The sequence below is a fragment of the Pseudophryne corroboree genome, chromosome 3, assembly GCF_028390025.1.
Source record: "Pseudophryne corroboree isolate aPseCor3 chromosome 3, aPseCor3.hap2, whole genome shotgun sequence".
NCBI lineage: Eukaryota > Metazoa > Chordata > Amphibia > Anura > Myobatrachidae > Pseudophryne > Pseudophryne corroboree.
Window position 1 is genome coordinate 769,399,598 of NC_086446.1, and position 20,833 is coordinate 769,420,430.

Consider the following 20,833-nt stretch of genomic DNA (forward strand, 5'->3'; position numbering starts at 1 on the left):
CTGGAGCTAATGTCCAGTAGCCTAAGAAACCCGATCCACTCTGCACTCAGGTGAGTCCGTTTCTTCTCCCCTTAGTCCCACGATGCAGTGAGCCTGTTGCCAGCAGGACTCACTGAAAATAAAAAAACCTAAACTAAACTTTTATTCTAAGCAGCTCAGGAGAGCCACCTAGATTGCACCCTTCTCGGCCGGGCACAAAAATCTAACTGAGGCTTGGAGGAGGGTCATAGGGGGAGGAGCCAGTGCACACCACCTGATCCTTAAGCTTTTATTTTGTGCCCTGTCTCCTGCGGAGCCGCTATTCCCCCTGGTCCTTACGGAGTCCCAGCATCCACTAGGACGTCAGAGAAAGGGGGTGTAGTCACGGGTACAGTGGCGTGGCCACGCCCCTTTTCCTATACTTCCAATGGAAGTTTGGAGAGCCAAAAATCGGTACAGACCATAAAAAAAAGGTACTGTACCTGCCAAAAAGGTCCATCTGGAGGGTATGCCACTGCATCTGCAGCAAGTCTCTGCACTGTAGATAGGGAAAAAACATCCTTTTACTGCAGCGTCCTATGGGGGTCATTCTGACCTGATCGCTCGCTGCCGATTTTCGCGACGCATCGATCAGGTTTCTACTGCGCATGCGTATGCACCGGCTACGCTGCTGAGCGATGGATTTAACGAAGAATCCATTCGCACAGCCGATCGCAAGGAGATTGACAGGAAGAGGGCGTTTGTGGGTGTCAACTGACCATTTTCTGGGAGTGTTTCGAAAAACACAGGCGTGTCCAAGCGTTTGCAGGGCGGGTGTCTGATGTCAATTCCGGGACCGGACAGGCTGAAGTGATCGCAGCGGCTGAGTAAGTTCTGAGTTCCGAGCACAAACTATTTTTGTAGTGCTCGGCTGCACATGCGATCGCACCCTTTCACAGTAAATATACACTCCCCAGTGGCCGGCGACTATGCGTTCGCACGGCTGCAAAAAATAGCTAGCGAGCGATCAACTCGGAATAACCCCCTATGTCCTGCTGCCAGTTCACCTGCCCCCTCCGGCATCAACAATCCCCACTCCCTAGCCGCTGCGCAGGTGGAACAAAAGCTGCTGCGGCCACCGGCATAGATGTGTATGAAAGCAGTGCAGCGGAAGTCTTTCATAGCCCTCCCTGCGCCGCATACTCTCTGAGCCCTGGAGCCTCCTCTGCGTGTTATGTCACAGAAGTGCCTCCCCGCCACAGCCGTGCCCAGATCCCCAGAGGCCCTGATTCCGCAACACAGCACCTGTGCTGCCGGCCTGGAAGCCCCGAGATGGCTAATGTAACTGATAGAGAGGGTGATATCGCGGAGGGTAATGTCTGGACACTGAATCAATGTAAAGGTGACAGTGCTGTGCAGTGCAGAGGGTGTGCAGTGTCACTGACACTGCACAGCACTCTCACCTTTTACATTGATTCAGCGAGTCAGTCAGTTCTGCCAGCCAGTCACTATTGTTAGCACCAGTGTCCCAACGCGTCTCATTACAGGGAAGTACACGCACTAAATAAACTACAGCTCTCAGCAGCCCTTAACGCCAAAGCATTCCGGCGCTAAGGCCTGCTGGGAGCTGTAGTTTATTGAGTGCATCTTCTTCCCTGTAATGCGGTGCGTTGGGATACCGGCGCCAACTGTAGCGACTGGCTGCTGTGCGAGTCTCCGGGAGAGCCACTGCCAAAGGGAGGACAGCTGGAGGAGAAGCATTACAGCCCCTCCCCCACTCGCAGTACCTCCGGGCCCAATCCGCACCCCCCCCCCCCCCCAACGGCTCCGGACCACCTCCCCCACCCGCAGCACCACCGCACCCGCCCATCTCCCACTTGCGGCACCCCCGCAACCGCTCCTCCCCCACCCGATGTGGCTCCGGACCCCACCCGTGGCACCCACACACCCTCCCCCACCCGCAGCACCACCGCACCAGCCCCTCCCCTCCCCTCCCAACGGCACCCCCGCAACTGCCCTTCCCCACCTGCGGCACCCCCGGACCCCATCCGCATCTCCCCCGCACCTGCCACTCCCCCAACCACAGTACCTACTAGGTGATTCATCATCAGGCCCTGCGTGTGCCTTTCACGCCGTTGCAAGGTGCTTCGACCCCTTTACCATTGCACGCCCTTTGTCTGTGCAATATATAACCACTCACACAATTATGATTGGAGGTAATACTCCATATAATAAAAATATTGCACGCCACAAGGGCGTGCAAGGGTTAAGGGGGCGTAGCCCCTTACGACGGTGTGAAGAGCGCCCGTAGGGCGCGATGAATCACCTAGTATAACATCAGTTCACAACTTCACACAGTTCAGGATTCCTCCTGTCTCCTAGCAACACGCAGGAAAGTCACTGCCTCCCTCTGGGTAACACCCATTTTGCCAAAGAGCCAATCAGCGTGATGAAATCTGCATATCACTCCAGGGATCATGTATGGGAATATTCTCAGCTAAATCTGTATAAATGGGTCTGATATGTATTAACCGATGTATAACTAGTGTGTCGGAATCCCGCTCTGAAATATCTAATGGCCAGGGGTGCGGTGGTGCGGTTCCCCGGCGTCTCCCTGACTGTAATGAGAGGCGCTGGAATGAGGGCAGTATAACCACAGCTAAAGGGGTAATGTTTACAGCTCTTTTGCTATTTGTCTAGAAGGTTCCCTATTGTGGGAGCCGCCTTCATGCGGGTTAATGGAAGATGATGGTAATTATTCAAAATACGTGTGTGCGGTTTAGGTTGGCTGCGTGTGACGTGTGAGCTGATTGTGCCCGAGCACGGCGCAATACACATACAACGCACACCGTGCATGTCAGTGACACATAGTACTCAGGAGTCGACATGCTCACTTCCACTGTGATTCCGGCCAGCAGAGGGCGCTTTCACTGCTGTGTTCGTCTCCTCCCGAGTCTCCGGCTCTGTGACCATAGAGAGGAGTTCCCGGCTACGTGACCATAGAGATGACTCCACGCCTCTACCGTGACCATAGAGAGGAGTGCCCGGCTCTGTGACCATAGAGAGGAGTGCTCCTGCTGCCTCTGTATCGCTATAGCTGGCAGGGCTGTGTACACACACAGACAGGACAGGAGTCCCCTAAAGCTGTATCCAGGGCAGCAGCATGTCTAGCCTGCAGAGACCGGCGCCCCCCGTGCAGACAGTCACCCTCAGCCTGGAGCAGGTGAAAGGTAAATTACCTCCTGTATTCTACATTTGATTATAGGTGTATTATGTCCTATTCCCGCAGCCAGTGTGTGTATGTGTGACTACTGCCTCTGCCCCACATCTACTGTATATATATATATATATATATATATATATATATATTCTCTATCGTCCTAGTGGATGCTGGGGTTCCTGAAAGGACCATGGGGAATAGCGGCTCCGCAGGAGACAGGGCACAAAAAGTAAAGCTTTAGGATCAGGTGGTGTGCACTGGCTCCTCCCCCTATGACCCTCCTCCAAGCCTCAGTTAGATTTTTGTGCCCGGCCGAGAAGGGTGCAATCTAGGTGGCTCTCCTGAGCTGCTTAGAAAAGTTTAGCTTAGGTTTTTTATTTTACAGTGAGTCCTGCTGGCAACAGGATCACTGCAACGAGGGACTTAGGGGAGAAGAAGTGAACTCACCTGCGTGCAGGATGGATTGGCTTCTTTGGCTACTGGACATTAGCTCCAGAGGGACGATCACAGGTACAGCCTGGATGGTCACCGGAGCCTCGCCGCCGGCCCCCTTGCAGATGCTGAAACGAGAAGAGGTCCAGAATCGGCGGCAGAAGACTCCTCAGTCTTCTTAAGGTAGCGCACAGCACTGCAGCTGTGCGCCATTTCCTCTCAGCACACTTCACACGGCAGTCACTGAGGGTGCAGGGCGCTGGGAGGGGGGCGCCCTGGGAGGCAAATGAAAACCTTTTTTGGCTAAAAATACCTCGCATATAGCCTCCGGGGGCTATATGGAGATATTTAACCCCTGCCAGAATCCATTAAAGAGCGGGAGACGAGCCCGCCGAAAAAGGGGCGGGGCCTATCTCCTCAGCACACAGCGCCATTTTCCCTCACAGAAAGGCTGGAGGGAAGGCTCCCAGGCTCTCCCCTGCACTGCACTACAGAAACAGGGTTAAAACAGAGAGGGGGGGCACTAATTTGGCGTTAGAAATATATAAAAGATGCTATAAGGGAAAACACTTATATAAGGTTGTCCCTATATAATTATAGCGTTTTTGGTGTGTGCTGGCAAACTCTCCCTCTGTCTCTCCAAAGGGCTAGTGGGTCCTGTCCTCTATCAGAGCATTCCCTGTGTGTGTGCTGTGTGTCGGTACGTGTGTGTCGACATGTATGAGGACGATGTTGGTGAGGAGGCGGGGCAATTGCCTGTAATGGTGATGTCACTCTCTAGGGAGTCGACACCGGAATGGATGGCTTATTTAGGGAATTACGTGATAATGTCAACACGCTGCAAGGTCGGTTGACGACATGAGACGGCCGACAAACAATTAGTACCGGTCCAGACGTCTCAGAAACACCGTCAGGGGTTTTAAAACGCCCGTTTACTTTAGTCGGTCGACACAGACACGGACACTGAATCCAGTGTCGACGGTGAATAAACAAACGTATTCCTTATTAGGGCCACACGTTAAGGGCAATGAAGGAGGTGTTACATATTTCTGATACTACAAGTACCACAAAAGAGGGTATTATGTGGGATGTGAAAAAACTACCGTAGTTTTTCCTGAATCAGATAAATTAAATGAAGTGTGTGATGATGCGTGGGTTCCCCCCGATAGAAAATTATGGGCGGTATACCCTTTCCCGCCAGAAGTTAGGGCGCGTTGGGAAACACCCCTTAGGGTGGATAAGGCGCTCACACGCTTATCAAAACAAGTGGCGGTACCGTCTATAGATAGGGCCGTCCTCAAGGAGCCAGCTGACAGGAGGCTGGAAAATATCATAAAAAGTATATACACACATACTGGTGTTATACTGCGACCAGCGATCGCCTCAGCCTGGATGTGCAGAGCTGGGGTGGCTTGGTCGGATTCCCTGACTAAAAATATTGATACCCTTGACAGGGACAGTATTTTATTGACTATAGAGCATTTAAAGGATGCATTTTCTATATATGCGAGATGCACAGAGGGATATTTGCACTCTGGCATCAAGAGTAAGTGCGATGTCCATATCTGCCAGAAGATGTTTATGGACACGACAGTGGTCAGGTGATGCAGATTCCAAACGGCACAAAGGTGTATTGCCGTATAAAGGAAGAGGAGTTATTTGGGGTCGGTCCATCGGACCTGGTGGCCACGGCAACTGCTGGAAAATCCACCGTTTTTACCCTAAGTCACATCTCTGCAGAAAAAGACACCGTCTTTTCAGCCTCAGTCCTTTCGTCCCTATAAGAGTCATATCTGCCCAGGGATAGAGGAAAGGGAAGAAGACTGCAGCAGGCAGCCCATTCCCAGGAACAGAAGCGTTCCACCGCTTCTGCCAAGCTCTCAGCATGACGCTGGGACCGTACAGGACCCCTGGATCCTACATGTAGTATCCCAGGGGTACAGATTGGAATGTCGAGACGTTTCCCCTTCGCAGGCTCCTGAAGTCTGGTTTACCAAGGTCTCCCTCCGACAAGGAGGCAGTATGGGAAACAATTCACAAGCTGTATTCCCAGCAGGTGATAATCAAATTACCCCTCCTACAACAAGAAAAGGGGTATTATTCCACACTATATTGTGGTACTGAAGCCAGAAGGCTAGGTGAGACCTATTCTAAATCTAAAAAATTTGAACACTTACAAAGGTTCAAATCAAGATGGAGTCACTCAGAGCAGTGATAACGAACCAGGAAGAAGGGGACTATATAGTGTCCCGAGACATCAGGGATGCTTACCTACATGTCCAAAATTTGCCCTTCTCACTAAGGGTACCTCAGGTTCGTGGTACAGAACTGTCACTATCAGTTTCAGACGCTGCCGTTTGGATTGTCCACGGCACCCCGGGTCTTTACCAAGGTAATGGCCGAAATGATGATTCTTCTTCGAAGAAAAGGCGTCTTAATTATCCCTTACTTGGACGATCTCCTGATAAGGGCAAAGTCCAGGGAACAGTTGGAGGTCGGAGTAGCACTATCTCGGATACTGCTACAACAGCACGGGTGGATTCTAAATATTCCAAAATCGCAGCTGATCCCGACGACAAGTCTGCTGTGCCTAGGGATGATTCTGGACACAGTCCAGAAAAAGGTGTTTCTCCCGGAAGAGAAAGCCAGGGAGTTATCCGAGCTAGTCAGGAACCTCCTAAAATCAGTGCATCATTGCACAAGGGTCCTGGTAAAGATGGTGACTTCCTACGAAGCAATTCCATTCGGCAGATTTCACGCAAGAATTTTTCAGTGGGATCTGCTGGACAAATGGTCCGGATCGCATCTTCAGATGCATCAGCGGATAACCCTATATCCAAGGACAAGGGTGTCTCTCCTGTGGTGGTTACAGAGTGCTCATCTTCTAGAGGGCCGCAGATTCGGCATTCAGGATTGGATGCTGGTGACCACGGAGGCCAGCCCGAGAGGCTGGGGAGCAGTCACACAAGGAAAAAATTTCCAGGGAGTGTGATCAAGTCTGGAGACTTTTCTCCACATAAATATACTGGAGCTAAGGGTAAATTTATACTACTCTAAGCTTAGCAAGACCTCTGCTTCAAGGTCAGCCGGTATTGATCCAGTGGGAAAAACATCACGGCAGTCGCCCACGTAAATAGACAGGGCGGCACAAGAAGCAGGAGGGCAATGGCAAAAACTGCAAGGACTTTTCGCTGGGCGGAAAATCATGTGATAGCACTGTCAGCAGTGTTTCATTCCGGGAATGGAAACTGGGAAGCAGACTTCCTCAGCAGGCACGACCTCCACCCGGCAGAGTGGAAACTTCATCGGGAAGTTTTCCACATGATTGTAAACCGTTGGGAAATACCAAAGGTGGACATGATGGCGTCCCGTCTGAACAAAAAACGGGACAGGTATTGCGCCAGGTTAAGAGACCCTCAGGCAATAGCTGTGGACGTTCTGGTAACACCATGGATGTACCAGTCGGTGTATGTGTTCCATCCTCTGCTTCTCATACCTAAGGTACTGAGACTTATAAGACGTAGAGGAGTAAGAATTATACTCATGGCTCCGGATTGGCCAAGAAGGACTTGGTACCCGGAACTTCAAGAGATGCTCACAGAGGACTTATGGCCTCTGCCGCTAAGAAGGGACTTGTTTCAGCAAGTACCATGTCTGTTCCAAGACTTACCGCAGCTGCGTTTGACGGCATGGCGGTGGAACGCCGGATCCTAAGGGAAAAAGGCATTCCGGAAGAGGTCATTCCTACCCTGGTCAAAGCCAGAAAGGAGGTGACCGCACAACATTATCACCACATGTGGCAAAAATATGTTGCGTGGTGTGAGGCCAGAAAGGCCCCACGAAGAAATTTCAACTCGGTCGATTCCTGCATTTCCTGCAAACAGGAGTGTCTATGGGCCTCAAATTGGGGTCCATTAAGGTTCAAATTTCGGCCCTGTCGATTTTCTTCCAGAAAGAAGTGGCTTCAGTTCCTGAAGTCCAGAAGTTTGTCAAGGGAGTATTGCATATACAACCCCCTTTTGTGCCTCCAGTGGCACTGTGGGATCTCAACGTAGTTCTGGGATTCCTCAAATCACATTGGTTTAAAACCAGTCAAATCTGTGGATTTGAAGCATCTCACATGAAAAGTGACCATGCTCTTGGCCCTGGCCTGGACCAGGCGAGTGTCAAATTGGTGGTTTTTTTCTCAAAAAAGCCCATATCTGGTTGTCCATTTGGACAGGGCAGAGCTGCGGACTCGTCCCCAGTTCTCTCCCTAAGGTGGTGTCAGTGTTTCACCTGAACCAGCTTATTTTGGTGCCTTGCGCCTACTAGGGACTTGGAGGACTCCAGGTTGCTAGATGTTGTCAGGGCCCTGTAAATATAGGTTCCAGGACGGCTGGAGTCAGGAAAACTGACTTGCTGTTATCCTGTATGCACCCAACAAACTGGGTGCTCTTGCTTCTAAGCAGACTATTGCTAGTTGGATGTGTAATACAATTCAGCTTGCACATTCTGTGGCAGGCCTGCCACAGCCAAAATATGTAAATGCCCATTCCACAAGGAAGGTGGGCTTATCTTGGGCGGCTGCCCGAGGGGTCTCGGCTTTACAACTTTGCCGAGCGGCTATTTAGTCAGGGGCAAACACGTTGGTAAATTCCTACAAATTTGATACCCTGGCTAAGGAGGACCTGGAGTTCTCTCATTCGGTGCTGCAGAGTCATCCGCACTCTCCCGCCCGTTTGGGAGCTTTGGTATTATCCCCATGGTCCTTTCAGGAACCCCAGCATCCACTAGGACGATAGAGAAAATAAGAATTTACTTACCGATAATTCTATTTCTCGGAGTCCGTAGTGGATGCTGGGCGCCCATCCCAAGTGCGGATTATCTGCAATACTTGTACATAGTTACAAAAATCGGGTTATTATTGTTGTGAGCCATCTTTTCAGAGGCTCCGCTGTTATCATACTGTTAACTGGGTTCAGATCACAGGTTGTACAGTGTGATTGGTGTGGCTGGTATGAGTCTTTCCCGGGATTCAAAATCCTTCCTTATTGTGTACGCTCGTCCGGGCACAGTATCCTAACTGAGGCTTGGAGGAGGGTCATAGGGGGAGGAGCCAGTGCACACCACCTGATCCTAAAGCTTTACTTTTTGTGCCCTGTCTCCTGCGGAGCCGCTATTCCCCATGGTCCTTTCAGGAACCCCAGCATCCACTACGGACTCCGAGAAATAGAATTATCGGTAAGTAAATTCTTATTATATACACACTGCTCAAAAAAATAAAGGAAACACTAAAATAACCCATCCTAGATCTGAATGAATTAAATATTCTTATTAAATACTTTGTTCTTTACATAGTTGAATGTGCTGACAACAAAATCACACACAAATTATCAATGGAAATCAAATTTATTAACCCATGGAGGTCTGGATTTGGAGTCACCCTCAAAATTAAAGTGGAAAAACACACTACAGGCTGATCCAACTTTGATGTAATGTCTTTAAAACAAGTCAAAATGAGGCTCAGTAGTGTGTGTGGCCTCCACGTGCCTGTATGACCTCCCTACAATGCCTGGGCATGCTCCTGACGAGGTGGCGGATGGTCTCCTGAGGGATCTCCTCCCAGACCTGGACTAAAGCATCCACCAAATCCTGGACAGTCTGTGGAGCAACGTGGCGTTGGTGGATGGAGCGAGACATGATGTCCCAGATGTGCTCAATTGGATTCAGGTCTGGGGAACGGGCGGGCCAGTCCATAGCATCAATGCCTTCGTCTTGCAGGAACTGCTGACACACTCCAGCCACATGAGGTCTAGCATTGTCTTGCATTAGGAGGAACCCAGGGCCAACCGCACAGGCATATGGTCTCACAAGGGGTCTGAGGATCTCATCTCGGTACCTAGTGGCAGTCAGGCTACATCTGGCGAGCACATGGAGGGCTGTGCGGCCCCCCAAAGAAATGCCACCCCACACCATTACTGACCCACTGCCAAACCGGTCATGCTGGAGGATGTTGCAGGCAGCAGAACGTTCTCCTTGGCGTCTCCAGACTCTGTCACGTCTGTCACATGTGCTCAGTGAGAACCTGCTTTCATCAGTGAAGAGCACAGGGCGCCAGTGGCGAATTTCCCAATCTTGGTGTTCTCTGGCAAATACCAAACGTCCTGCATGGTGTTGGGCTGTAAGCACAACCCCCACCTGTGGACGTCGGGCCCTCATGGAGTCTGTTTCTGATCATTTGAGTAGACACATGCACATTTGTGGCTTGCTGGAGGTCATTTTGCAGGGCTCTGGCAGTGCTCCTCCTGTTCCTCCTTGCACAAAGGTGGAGGTAGCGGTCCTGCTGCTGGGTTGTTGCCCTCCTACGGCCTCCTCCACGTCTCCTGATGTACTGGCCTGTCTCCTGGTAGCGCTTCCATGCTCTGGACACTACGCTGACAGACACAGCAAACCTTCTTGCCACAGCTCGCATTGATGTGCCATCCTGGATGAGCTGCACTACCTGAGCCATTTGTGTGGGTTGTAGACTCCGTCTCATGCTACCACTAGAGTGAAAGCACCGCCAGCTTTCAAAAGTGACCAAAACATCAGCCAGAAAGCATAGGAGCTGAGAAGTGGTCTGTGATCACCACCTGCAGAACAACTCCTTTATTGGGGGTGTCTTGCTAATTGCCAATAATTCCAACCTGTTGTCTATTCCATTTGCACAACAGCATGTAAAATTGATTGTCAATCAGTGTTGCTTACTAAGTGGACAGTTTGATTTCACAGAAGTGTGATTGACTTGGAGTTACATTGTGTTGTTTAAGTGTTCCCTTTATTTTTTGAGCAGTGTGTGTATGTGTGTGTGTGTGTATGTGTATATATATATATATATATATATATATATATATATATATAACAAGATGTAGTCGCGCATTCCAACAATAAAGTCTTTGAAATGTATGTCAGTCCAAATGTATTGTTGCAGCAATCCTCCTTTAGGAGTAAACCCGTACTCCTCAGCACATGTAGAAAAGAAAATAATGGAGGGCGCACTGGTGAGTGTAAATTCACAAGTAGTTTACTGACATAATATTCACTCACGTACATTCAAAGTAAAAGGTAACTAGCGCAATGTCGACCATCAGTGGAGCCTCCGGATACCCGCACCGATGAACCCCGTTGCTCCCTGGATACCACCAGCCGCTAAGTTCTTTTAGCCGCACGGACTCCAAACACGGACCTCACACGCCGGCAATTCAGACGCTGTATCCAAGTTACTCGTCCTGCTGGCCACGCCCAACGCGTTTCGTCACAAGACTTCGTCAGGGGGTGTGGCTAGCACCGGTATCACATACACTTTATAGCACAGCAGCATAATTGATTTAAAGCAGCACAAATGATTCAATGAATCTACACATTAAAAAATCAACAGCAAAGGCAACATACAAAACATTGATACACATTTAAAACATATACAATGTAATACATATTAGCAATGAGACTAATCCATATATATGTAGAGAAGGAGATTTGACACAGCGCCACTTGTGAGGTGGGTTCTCAGTATTATGCAAATAAGTTAAATTGCTAAAAATCGTTAAAAAAACACGTAACCTTATTAAAGGTGTCTGCCAACCCTTAAAAGCGCAGTGCTGGTACAGGACTGCTGGGAAATTTAGAAAATGGGGGAATAAAGGTACCGGCGACTAGTGTGATTTAAAATGCAAAATTGTTAAAAGACTGATTTAAAAGCCAAAGAACTATAAAATGATAAAAACAAGTTTTATTGAGCACACAAAATTATTAGTAAAAATCCTGAAGTTATAAAAGCGTCTTAGTAAAAGTATAAGGAGATAAAACTTAACTTTTAAAATAGGCACAGGGGGGTCACCACAGGGAGCCCAACGCGTTTCGTCACAGCTGACTTCTTCAAAGGGTAAGGACAGAATGAAATGATATGCCTATTTATAGCACTGTTGGGCTGTTACAGGGTTGATGATGTCATAACACGTCATGTGATATCATTAACATATGAGGTGTATAAAATCGCAAGGACACTCAATTAGTATACATATAAAAACAACAGGGAGTATTAAGACCTAACTGGCATAAAAAACGAGTGGTTTAGGAGTTTATAAAGTGTTCTAATAGTCCAGTATTGTACTTTTTCTATTAAATTGCGGCACTTCCGCCACACTTCCGGTGACGGAGGGCCGCGTCACGTGATATCGGGTATTTCCGCCCCACTTCCGGGTATGTTCGTGCGCATGCGCCGACGGCGTCATCCATTCATTCTGCTGTGGTCTCTTCAGTTCACAGCAGCTCTAGTTCTGGTCTCCATGTTAGCATATGTATATTGCATAGCGGCGGCCATTTTGGGGATGATGTTCTCCATAGAATACATGCGGAATCGCGGTGGCCATCTTTATGTAGCCCCTGGAGACACACTTTCTTATTTCATCGGTAGCCATGGAAACCGGACCATGCAACGAGCAAAGAAGGAAAAGATGGTGAAGGCTCATGTACTGATTCAATTGTATATACAAATAAACATATATATACATATATACAACCAAATAAATATAACAAATGAGTATTTTTAAATATTTTTAAATATGTATAGACAAGAATTGATTATCTTAATAAGAGATACCTAATAAGTAAAACAAGCTGATATTTAATGTGCTATAAGATGTAGGTGGCTATTAAATGCATGTGAGGCATGGGAATTATGAGAAGTATTCATTAACTCATAGTGAGGAAGGGTTTGAAGTGATACGTGAATATTTAGTGAGTAAAACATAATGCACTGGTGACAGTGTGGTGCATCCTGGATGTATTAATAAAGTGATCTGGTTAGCAACTTATGGTGTTGATTAGGTCACTAGATAGCTCGATGTTATTTTTCCGTCCTTACAGTACCTAATATTCCCAGGCAGTCCCCTCCCTGGTACTGATCAGGCCCAAACACTGCTTAGCTTCCAAGATCGAACGAGATTGGGCGTACCAGTGTGGTTTGACTGTACTTGAGAGGTAAACATCTTAATGTCATGACCCAATCGCACATATTACACACACAAAACCAGTTTGTTCGCATGCTTTAATGAAAGGATACATGAGTGAGTGAAAGGTGAGAAGGGACGTGCGGGGAGGGCATATACAGTGGGTGAGTAGTACGAAATAATGTAGCACCTCACAAAAAGGGTGCAATTTCATAGCTCTCATTCAGACCCACCGGTTGTAGGGTCTGGAGCTGGAAGATCCAATACATCTCTCTTCTAGAGAGTTTGTTTGCGAGGTCTCCTCCTCTTTCCCCCAGGCGCACCAGCTCAATCGCTTTAAATGTGAGGTCCTCTGGATTAGAGTTATGGTGTGAAGTGAAATGTCTGGAGACCGTATGGCTCTCCACCTTGTTTTTTATATTCCTTATATGTTCCTGGATCCTCATCTTAAGTGGTCTCTTAGTTTTGCCCACATACTTCTTCCTGCAGGAACATTCCAGCAGGTAGATGACGGACACGGTATTACAGTTCATGAATTCCTTGATAGTGTAGATTTCCTTTTCTTCCATATCGCTGAAGGTTTTCCGGTTTGGATGTAGGAACTTGCAAATGTTGCATTTCCCGCATTTGAATGAACCCACACATCTAGGCATAGCAGAGCTCTTGGTAGACTTCTCTTTAAGTAGGCTGGGTGCAAGGTGGTCTTTTAGGTTCCTGGATTTTTTAAAAATGATGACTGGTTCGGGCGGTAAAAGGTCTTTGAGGACAGGGTCCATGAGTAGAATATTCCAGTGGGTCTTGAGTGATCTCCTGATGTTCTTCTCATGTTGATTATAGGAAGTGATGAAGGCTACCGAGTCTTTCTTGGGGTCTCTTATCTTATATTTCAGAAGTTCATCCCTGTTGATCTTCCTTGTTTTTTCCAGGGCTTTCTCCACGATATGTTCGGGGTACTCCTTATCTTGGAACCTCTTACTGTAGATTTTGAGTTGGTCATCACACTCTTTTTGCTTGGTACAGTTCCTCTTTATCCTTGAAAATCACAATACCACACAAAAAGAGTGTGATGACCAACTCAAAATCTACAGTAAGAGGTTCCAAGATAAGGAGTACCCCGAACATATCGTGGAGAAAGCCCTGGAAAAAACAAGGAAGATCAACAGGGATGAACTTCTGAAATATAAGATAAGAGACCCCAAGAAAGACTCGGTAGCCTTCATCACTTCCTATAATCAACATGAGAAGAACATCAGGAGATCACTCAAGACCCACTGGAATATTCTACTCATGGACCCTGTCCTCAAAGACCTTTTACCGCCCGAACCAGTCATCATTTTTAAAAAATCCAGGAACCTAAAAGACCACCTTGCACCCAGCCTACTTAAAGAGAAGTCTACCAAGAGCTCTGCTATGCCTAGATGTGTGGGTTCATTCAAATGCGGGAAATGCAACATTTGCAAGTTCCTACATCCAAACCGGAAAACCTTCAGCGATATGGAAGAAAAGGAAATCTACACTATCAAGGAATTCATGAACTGTAATACCGTGTCCGTCATCTACCTGCTGGAATGTTCCTGCAGGAAGAAGTATGTGGGCAAAACTAAGAGACCACTTAAGATGAGGATCCAGGAACATATAAGGAATATAAAAAACAAGGTGGAGAGCCATACGGTCTCCAGACATTTCACTTCACACCATAACTCTAATCCAGAGGACCTCACATTTAAAGCGATTGAGCTGGTGCGCCTGGGGGAAAGAGGAGGAGACCTCGCAAACAAACTCTCTAGAAGAGAGATGTATTGGATCTTCCAGCTCCAGACCCTACAACCGGTGGGTCTGAATGAGAGCTATGAAATTGCACCCTTTTTGTGAGGTGCTACATTATTTCGTACTACTCACCCACTGTATATGCCCTCCCCGCACGTCCCTTCTCACCTTTCACTCACTCATGTATCCTTTCATTAAAGCATGCGAACAAACTGGTTTTGTGTGTGTAATATGTGCGATTGGGTCATGACATTAAGATGTTTACCTCTCAAGTACAGTCAAACCACACTGGTACGCCCAATCTCGTTCGATCTTGGAAGCTAAGCAGTGTTTGGGCCTGATCAGTACCAGGGAGGGGACTGCCTGGGAATATTAGGTACTGTAAGGACGGAAAAATAACATCGAGCTATCTAGTGACCTAATCAACACCATAAGTTGCTAACCAGATCACTTTATTAATACATCCAGGATGCACCACACTGTCACCAGTGCATTATGTTTTACTCACTAAATATTCACGTATCACTTCAAACCCTTCCTCACTATGAGTTAATGAATACTTCTCATAATTCCCATGCCTCACATGCATTTAATAGCCACCTACATCTTATAGCACATTAAATATCAGCTTGTTTTACTTATTAGGTATCTCTTATTAAGATAATCAATTCTTGTCTATACATATTTAAAAATATTTAAAAATACTCATTTGTTATATTTATTTGGTTGTATATATGTATATATATGTTTATTTGTATATACAATTGAATCAGTACATGAGCCTTCACCATCTTTTCCTTCTTTGCTCGTTGCATGGTCCGGTTTCCATGGCTACCGATGAAATAAGAAAGTGTGTCTCCAGGGGCTACATAAAGATGGCCACCGCGATTCCGCATGTATTCTATGGAGAACATCATCCCCAAAATGGCCGCCGCTATGCAATATACATATGCTAACATGGAGACCAGAACTAGAGCTGCTGTGAACTGAAGAGACCACAGCAGAATGAATGGATGACGCCGTCGGCGCATGCGCACGAACATACCCGGAAGTGGGGCGGAAATACCCGATATCACGTGACGCGGCCCTCCGTCACCGGAAGTGTGGCGGAAGTGCCGCAATTTAATAGAAAAAGTACAATACTGGACTATTAGAACACTTTATAAACTCCTAAACCACTCGTTTTTTATGCCAGTTAGGTCTTAATACTCCCTGTTGTTTTTATATGTATACTAATTGAGTGTCCTTGCGATTTTATACACCTCATATGTTAATGATATCACATGACGTGTTATGACATCATCAACCCTGTAACAGCCCAACAGTGCTATAAATAGGCATATCATTTCATTCTGTCCTTACCCTTTGAAGAAGTCAGCTGTGACGAAACGCGTTGGGCTCCCTGTGGTGACCCCCCTGTGCCTATTTTAAAAGTTAAGTTTTATCTCCTTATACTTTTACTAAGACGCTTTTATAACTTCAGGATTTTTACTAATAATTTTGTGTGCTCAATAAAACTTGTTTTTATCATTTTATAGTTCTTTGGCTTTTAAATCAGTCTTTTAACAATTTTGCATTTTAAATCACACTAGTCGCCGGTACCTTTATTCCCCCATTTTCTAATCCATATATATATTTAAAAATTATTATATCGAAATAGCAGCTAAAATAAAATGATACCAATTAAACATGTAAACCAATTCTAAATTGGCACCACCTCACAAGGGTGCCAAACCTTTTCCAATAATTTATAAATCAACCATATATAGAAAACTAGGTATTAGGTATCAACCTATACTCATAATGTTAATTACTATCGAGTTAAACATTAATTAGGTTATACTACTAGTAAACCTGAAAAATCAGAACCAGATTAATTAACGAATTAAAGCATCTCCACCCTTATTGCTTTTACACTAGTGAAACCAAAGCACAAAGGAGCCAATGGCCCAACTACAATGTGTCAGAGTCACCAATGCATGCAACAATGGGTTTTAATGCAAAAAAGGGGTGATATCATAATTTTCATTAAGCCCATAAGGGCTAATAGTATTGAGTGTATGTATCCAATACATTTCTCTTTTTCCTAATAGTTTAGAGACGTCACCTCCCCTATCATCTAATTTTACATGCTCAATCGCCTTAAAAGAAAAATTACTAAGCAGGCCTCCATTACAGTTTAGAAAGTGTCTAGGTACACTATGATCCTTAAGTTTATTAACAATACTCCTAGTATGCTCGAGTATACGGATCTTTAATTGCCTCTTAGTTTTCCCTATATATCTTGCACCGCAGGAACAGTCTAAAAGATAAATTACCGAAGTGGTCTGGCAGTTCATAAAACTTTTTATTTCCCAAGATTTCAATTTACTGGTATCCCAAATTTTCTTTCTATCCTTATCCATCAGTGGACAGACTTTACAATGATTGCATGGGTAACAGCCTGTTGTTCGGGTTTTTCCTAACCAGGTTTCGTCTGATATGGTACTTAAATTACTGGGAGCTAATGAGTTTTTAAGAGATCTTGCCCTCCTAAAAACTACTTGTGGGTCTTTGGGCAACAGATCTTTCAGAATCGGGTCAAGTGATAACATACCCCAATGGTTCTTCAGGATCTTTCTGATCTCATTACTTTTAGTATTATACGTATGCCCTTCATCACGACGTATAATACTAAAAGTAATGAGATCAGAAAGATCCTGAAGAAGCATCACAGCAGAGAGCGACACCCCTGGCAAGAAAGAGGAACTGCACGGATTTTGAAAGGTGCAGGGTGCTAAAATGAACACTAATTTTTATATATATATATATATATATATATATATATATATATATATATATATATATATATATATATCTAACTCCGGCACTCCGCTGACATAAATCAATTGCTGCACCCGGTGCCTTCCACATGACAGCCTGCACGGCTCCACGTAATATATCTCTCCACTGGCGGCACTCAAAGGTTAAAGTAAAGATGACACAAGTCGGCTGTTTAGGGCCGACTTGTGTCATCTTTACTTTAACCTTTAAGTGCCGCCAGTGGAGGGATATATATATATATATATATATATATATATATATATATATATATATATATATATATATATATTCTCTTTGGGTCAATCCTATTATACCTCTTTCACACTGAGCCTTGGACCCTGGAAAACCCAGGTTGTGTGTGGATGTGAACGGGTAAGCCCAGGGTTATGTGACCATGGTCAGGGTCATTCCCGGGTCTGGGCCGGCTAGGCTGTGGTGTGAGACTGGGGACCCGGGTTATGTTAGAAGGAGCTCAGTGGGCCTAACCCGGGAACAGCCTGTCAGACTGCAGGGAAAACCCATTGCGGTCCCGTGCACATCACCCTGCTTGACCCATTCACACTGACGCACGACCTGGATTGTTCCCATGTCCTTGCCTCGGTGTGACAGGGGTATAAACAAGGGTTGAAACCTTGTTCATTAGCCCGGCTCAGACACGGGATTTAGGTCTGGACGGGGTATAACAGCGAGTTCTCGGATAGATGCTGCACTTACGGTACTTCCAGACTTGCAGCCAAAGGGCTGCATACCATAATATGAGAGTTGGAGGGGCAGGTTGCGGTGACGTGGCTGGTGTTTATATGCTGTTGCAACGGTAGTTTGTCACCCTCACGGCTTGACCCCTTTTGTCTCTGTTCCTGTGGGGTAATTGTATACTTTTGCAGAGGCTTTAGGAGAGGTGCTGGATGCTTTGCAGTCCCCCACTGGCAGTGCCCGTCTGGAGGAGGCAAGGGAGAACTCTGGGAATGACCTGGGAAAGGTCCTACAGCTCCTGCTTCCCGCCGCTGTGCAGATCCAGCAAGAGGTGCTCCAGAACTATGGCTTCAGCCCTGATGGAGAGGGTAAGCCTCATACAAAGGACTGCATGTATTGTCCTGTGACAATGCCCCAAACCACCTAGATCACCACACACCAGGAACTACCAGATTACCAAATTGGCTATAAAGTGGGAGCAGCCATTTTGTAGGGAGAGCCAGCAACTCCGCTGTGTCCTGAGACAGACTATTGCATACGTGTAGTGAGAGCGGCCATGTCTGTAGTCTAAGGAAACGGACACTTTAAGGTCATGTTTCATTGATATTTATTAGTATCGCCGACAAAATGGCTGCCCACACTGTGCATATAGGCGACAAAATGGCTGCCGCCAAGGTGCGTAGATGTTTATGATACAAGTATGTGCAATGCAGGAAAATGATTACAATTTTTTTATTTATTTATGAAGCACCTTAGAGTCCGCAGTACCGTAAGTGTTGTATATTGGTGATTTGAGCAGATTACAGAATTGCGTCAATGGTCTGGATGTGAATTAGGCCCAATGAGCAATGAGCAGTGACTAGTAGAGTACATAGAGATAACAGGGTATTGATGGGGGGGAAAGCCTGTACCCAGGAACGTATGTGCGAGAACCAGGACTAGAGATATGGGTGACAAAGGCCTAAAAACCAGAAGGTATTTGCCATGGGGAGAGGAGGAAGACTGGAAAATGATACACCGGAAAACTGAGGAAAGAGGGCCCTGCTCGGGAAAGCTTACAATCTAGAGGAAATTGTTCCGGCATCATGAGGGTGATCCTGAGATGGACAGTAGTTGTGGGAAGGGCTAGGACTAGTAGGAAGTCAGGTAGGTGGGCTCGCTGGAAGCCTTGAAGAACAGTAGTGTAACTAGACTTGGGAGTGCGTTCTAGAGGTGGACAACCAGTCCAGATACAGTAATTTGATCTGGATTCTGTTGAGCAGTAAATCTCAAACACAGTCTTTGGGACATACTCACAGTGCATGTTTTCCAGGTCTCCTCACAGAATCACAAGTAAAATAATAATTAGAATCACCAGTGGATCTTTTAAAAGGTGTCAGAAATGAATACTCTTGTGCTACCCCAAGGAAATATGGAAAAGCTACACTGCAGTAGAGGATGCAGTATGGTGGCAGACGTAGAGAGGGAAATAAGTTTGGTAGCGGTGGGTGAGAGAAGAGGCGGTTGCAGTAGTTGGAGCAAGAGATGACGAGAGAGCGCATGAGAGATTGGAGATGCTATGGAGGTGGGTGCAGCAGAACATTTGATGAACTTATAGATAAAGACACATATATTATCCCAACTTTCTCTCTGTAGAGAAACGTGTACTGTGCATGCAGGTGGGAGAGCATATTGGATGGTCTGATATCTGGGTTTGCAGCATTTGGGAAACTGACGCCTGTGTGTCCGCTGTTCATTTTCCATGTCGTAGGTGTGCTCCGATTTGCCCGTCTGGTGAAATCCTTTGAGGCCCAGGACCCTGAGATTGCAGCAATGTCCAACAAACTGAAATCTTTCTTCCTGCCGCCTCTACCATTGCCCCCCCATGCTGGGCTCCCCATTCCCTCATCATAGGACCTTCGCTGAGATGCCTTCAGCACAGGGAATACCTGCAGCTCTTCAAGCTTTCCATCCTGTGTATCTCTTCACAAGACTTGTGGTCAGGACCATACTCTTGTGCAGTTGAATGTCTCCTCCTTGCCTATACGGAAGAACTGTTTTGTGTGACTGTATGATGAACCCCCACAGACATTTGTACACGTATGACCGTTACACGCTTGCTTCCGGTGGAGATATCATCAGGTCAGGGTGTAGAAGGGTGTCCATCTGAGCTCCTGTGATGACCAGACCCCTCGCCTTCCTGCCCACCAGGCCCCATCGCTTTCTTTTCATGTATTCCATTTTTCCCCCCCACATCCTGCCTCTGTTTCTCTATGCCAGTTGTCCAAGGGGGGAATAAAGTGTCCCGTGCCCAGTAAACGGACCGTGGCTCTTCTAGGAGATCAAACAAATTGGGCGGCTCAGCTCCAGATGGTTCTTTCCCAGACACATATATGATGGCTGCAATAAACCTGGTCAGTTTTGATGATGTAATGGGCACTGGCCCTCGAGCCTGAATAAATGTTCTAATAACAGATGTACCTGAGGTAAAGGTGTGTGTCGTTTATTCATGATCTGCAATCATTTTAAAATGGGGGGAGGGTTACTGGAAAGTGGTGTGAAGAGAACAGTTCATGTTGCTCATAGAAACCAGTCACATTCTGTCATTTTCTTAGGAGAGTCTAGAAAATGGCTGCCAGTGCTTGGTTGCTATGGCAACGCCACAATGCCCCAGTGTATTATATTCACATGGTGAGGGCTCACTGCTTAATATAGGAGCTCTTATTACACACAGACAAGGCAGTTATTTTTTTTTCCACTGCTAAACTAATATTCATGGGTATACAGCATATTAATTCACCCAAAAACCGGGCACATAACGTGTCTCTCTACTGTTTGATATATCTTCCGTTGTATTTTATTATACAGTCACCCTGTAGTGTTATATTGTGTGTTTGTGAGAGATTCCTCATTACACAGCTTCCGCATTACACACTGCAGACGTAATCATGTTAATGAACTATTTTAACCAAGGATATCGCGGAACCCTTTT

General features: G+C 46.4%; 1 protein-coding gene, 1 non-coding gene and 2 pseudogenes across 2 annotated transcripts; 3 read left to right on the plus strand and 1 right to left on the minus strand.

Moving 5' to 3' along the window:
- Window positions 1-2,626: 2,626 nt before the first annotated feature.
- Window positions 2,627-2,683, plus strand: LOC134899974 (U7 small nuclear RNA). The gene has a single exon (XR_010173497.1). It is a non-coding gene; the product is annotated as a U7 small nuclear RNA (small nuclear RNA).
- Window positions 2,655-20,326, plus strand: C3H12orf57 (chromosome 3 C12orf57 homolog). The gene is made up of 3 exons (XM_063962486.1): window positions 2,655-3,188; window positions 18,054-18,230; window positions 19,613-20,326. The coding sequence occupies exons 1-3, from the start codon at window positions 3,122-3,124 to the stop codon at window positions 19,753-19,755; spliced, it is 387 nt and encodes a 128-aa protein (XP_063818556.1). The 5' UTR covers window positions 2,655-3,121; the 3' UTR covers window positions 19,756-20,326.
- LOC134898445 (5S ribosomal RNA) lies at window positions 12,488-12,605 on the minus strand (annotated as a pseudogene).
- Window positions 14,617-14,734, plus strand: LOC134898446 (5S ribosomal RNA; annotated as a pseudogene).
- Window positions 20,327-20,833: the final 507 nt, after the last annotated feature.

Excerpts from the sequence above, each read along its gene's own strand:
- C3H12orf57 (XM_063962486.1), top strand. The coding sequence starts at position 3,122 with ATGTCTAGCCTGCAGAGACCGGCGCCCCCCGTGCAGACAGTCACCCTC. Across the intron at positions 3,189-18,053 it reads CAGCCTGGAGCAGGTGAAAG|AGGCTTTAGGAGAGGTGCTG; the intron begins GTAAATTACCTC and ends ATACTTTTGCAG. Across the intron at positions 18,231-19,612 it reads CTTCAGCCCTGATGGAGAGG|GTGTGCTCCGATTTGCCCGT; the intron begins GTAAGCCTCATA and ends TCCATGTCGTAG.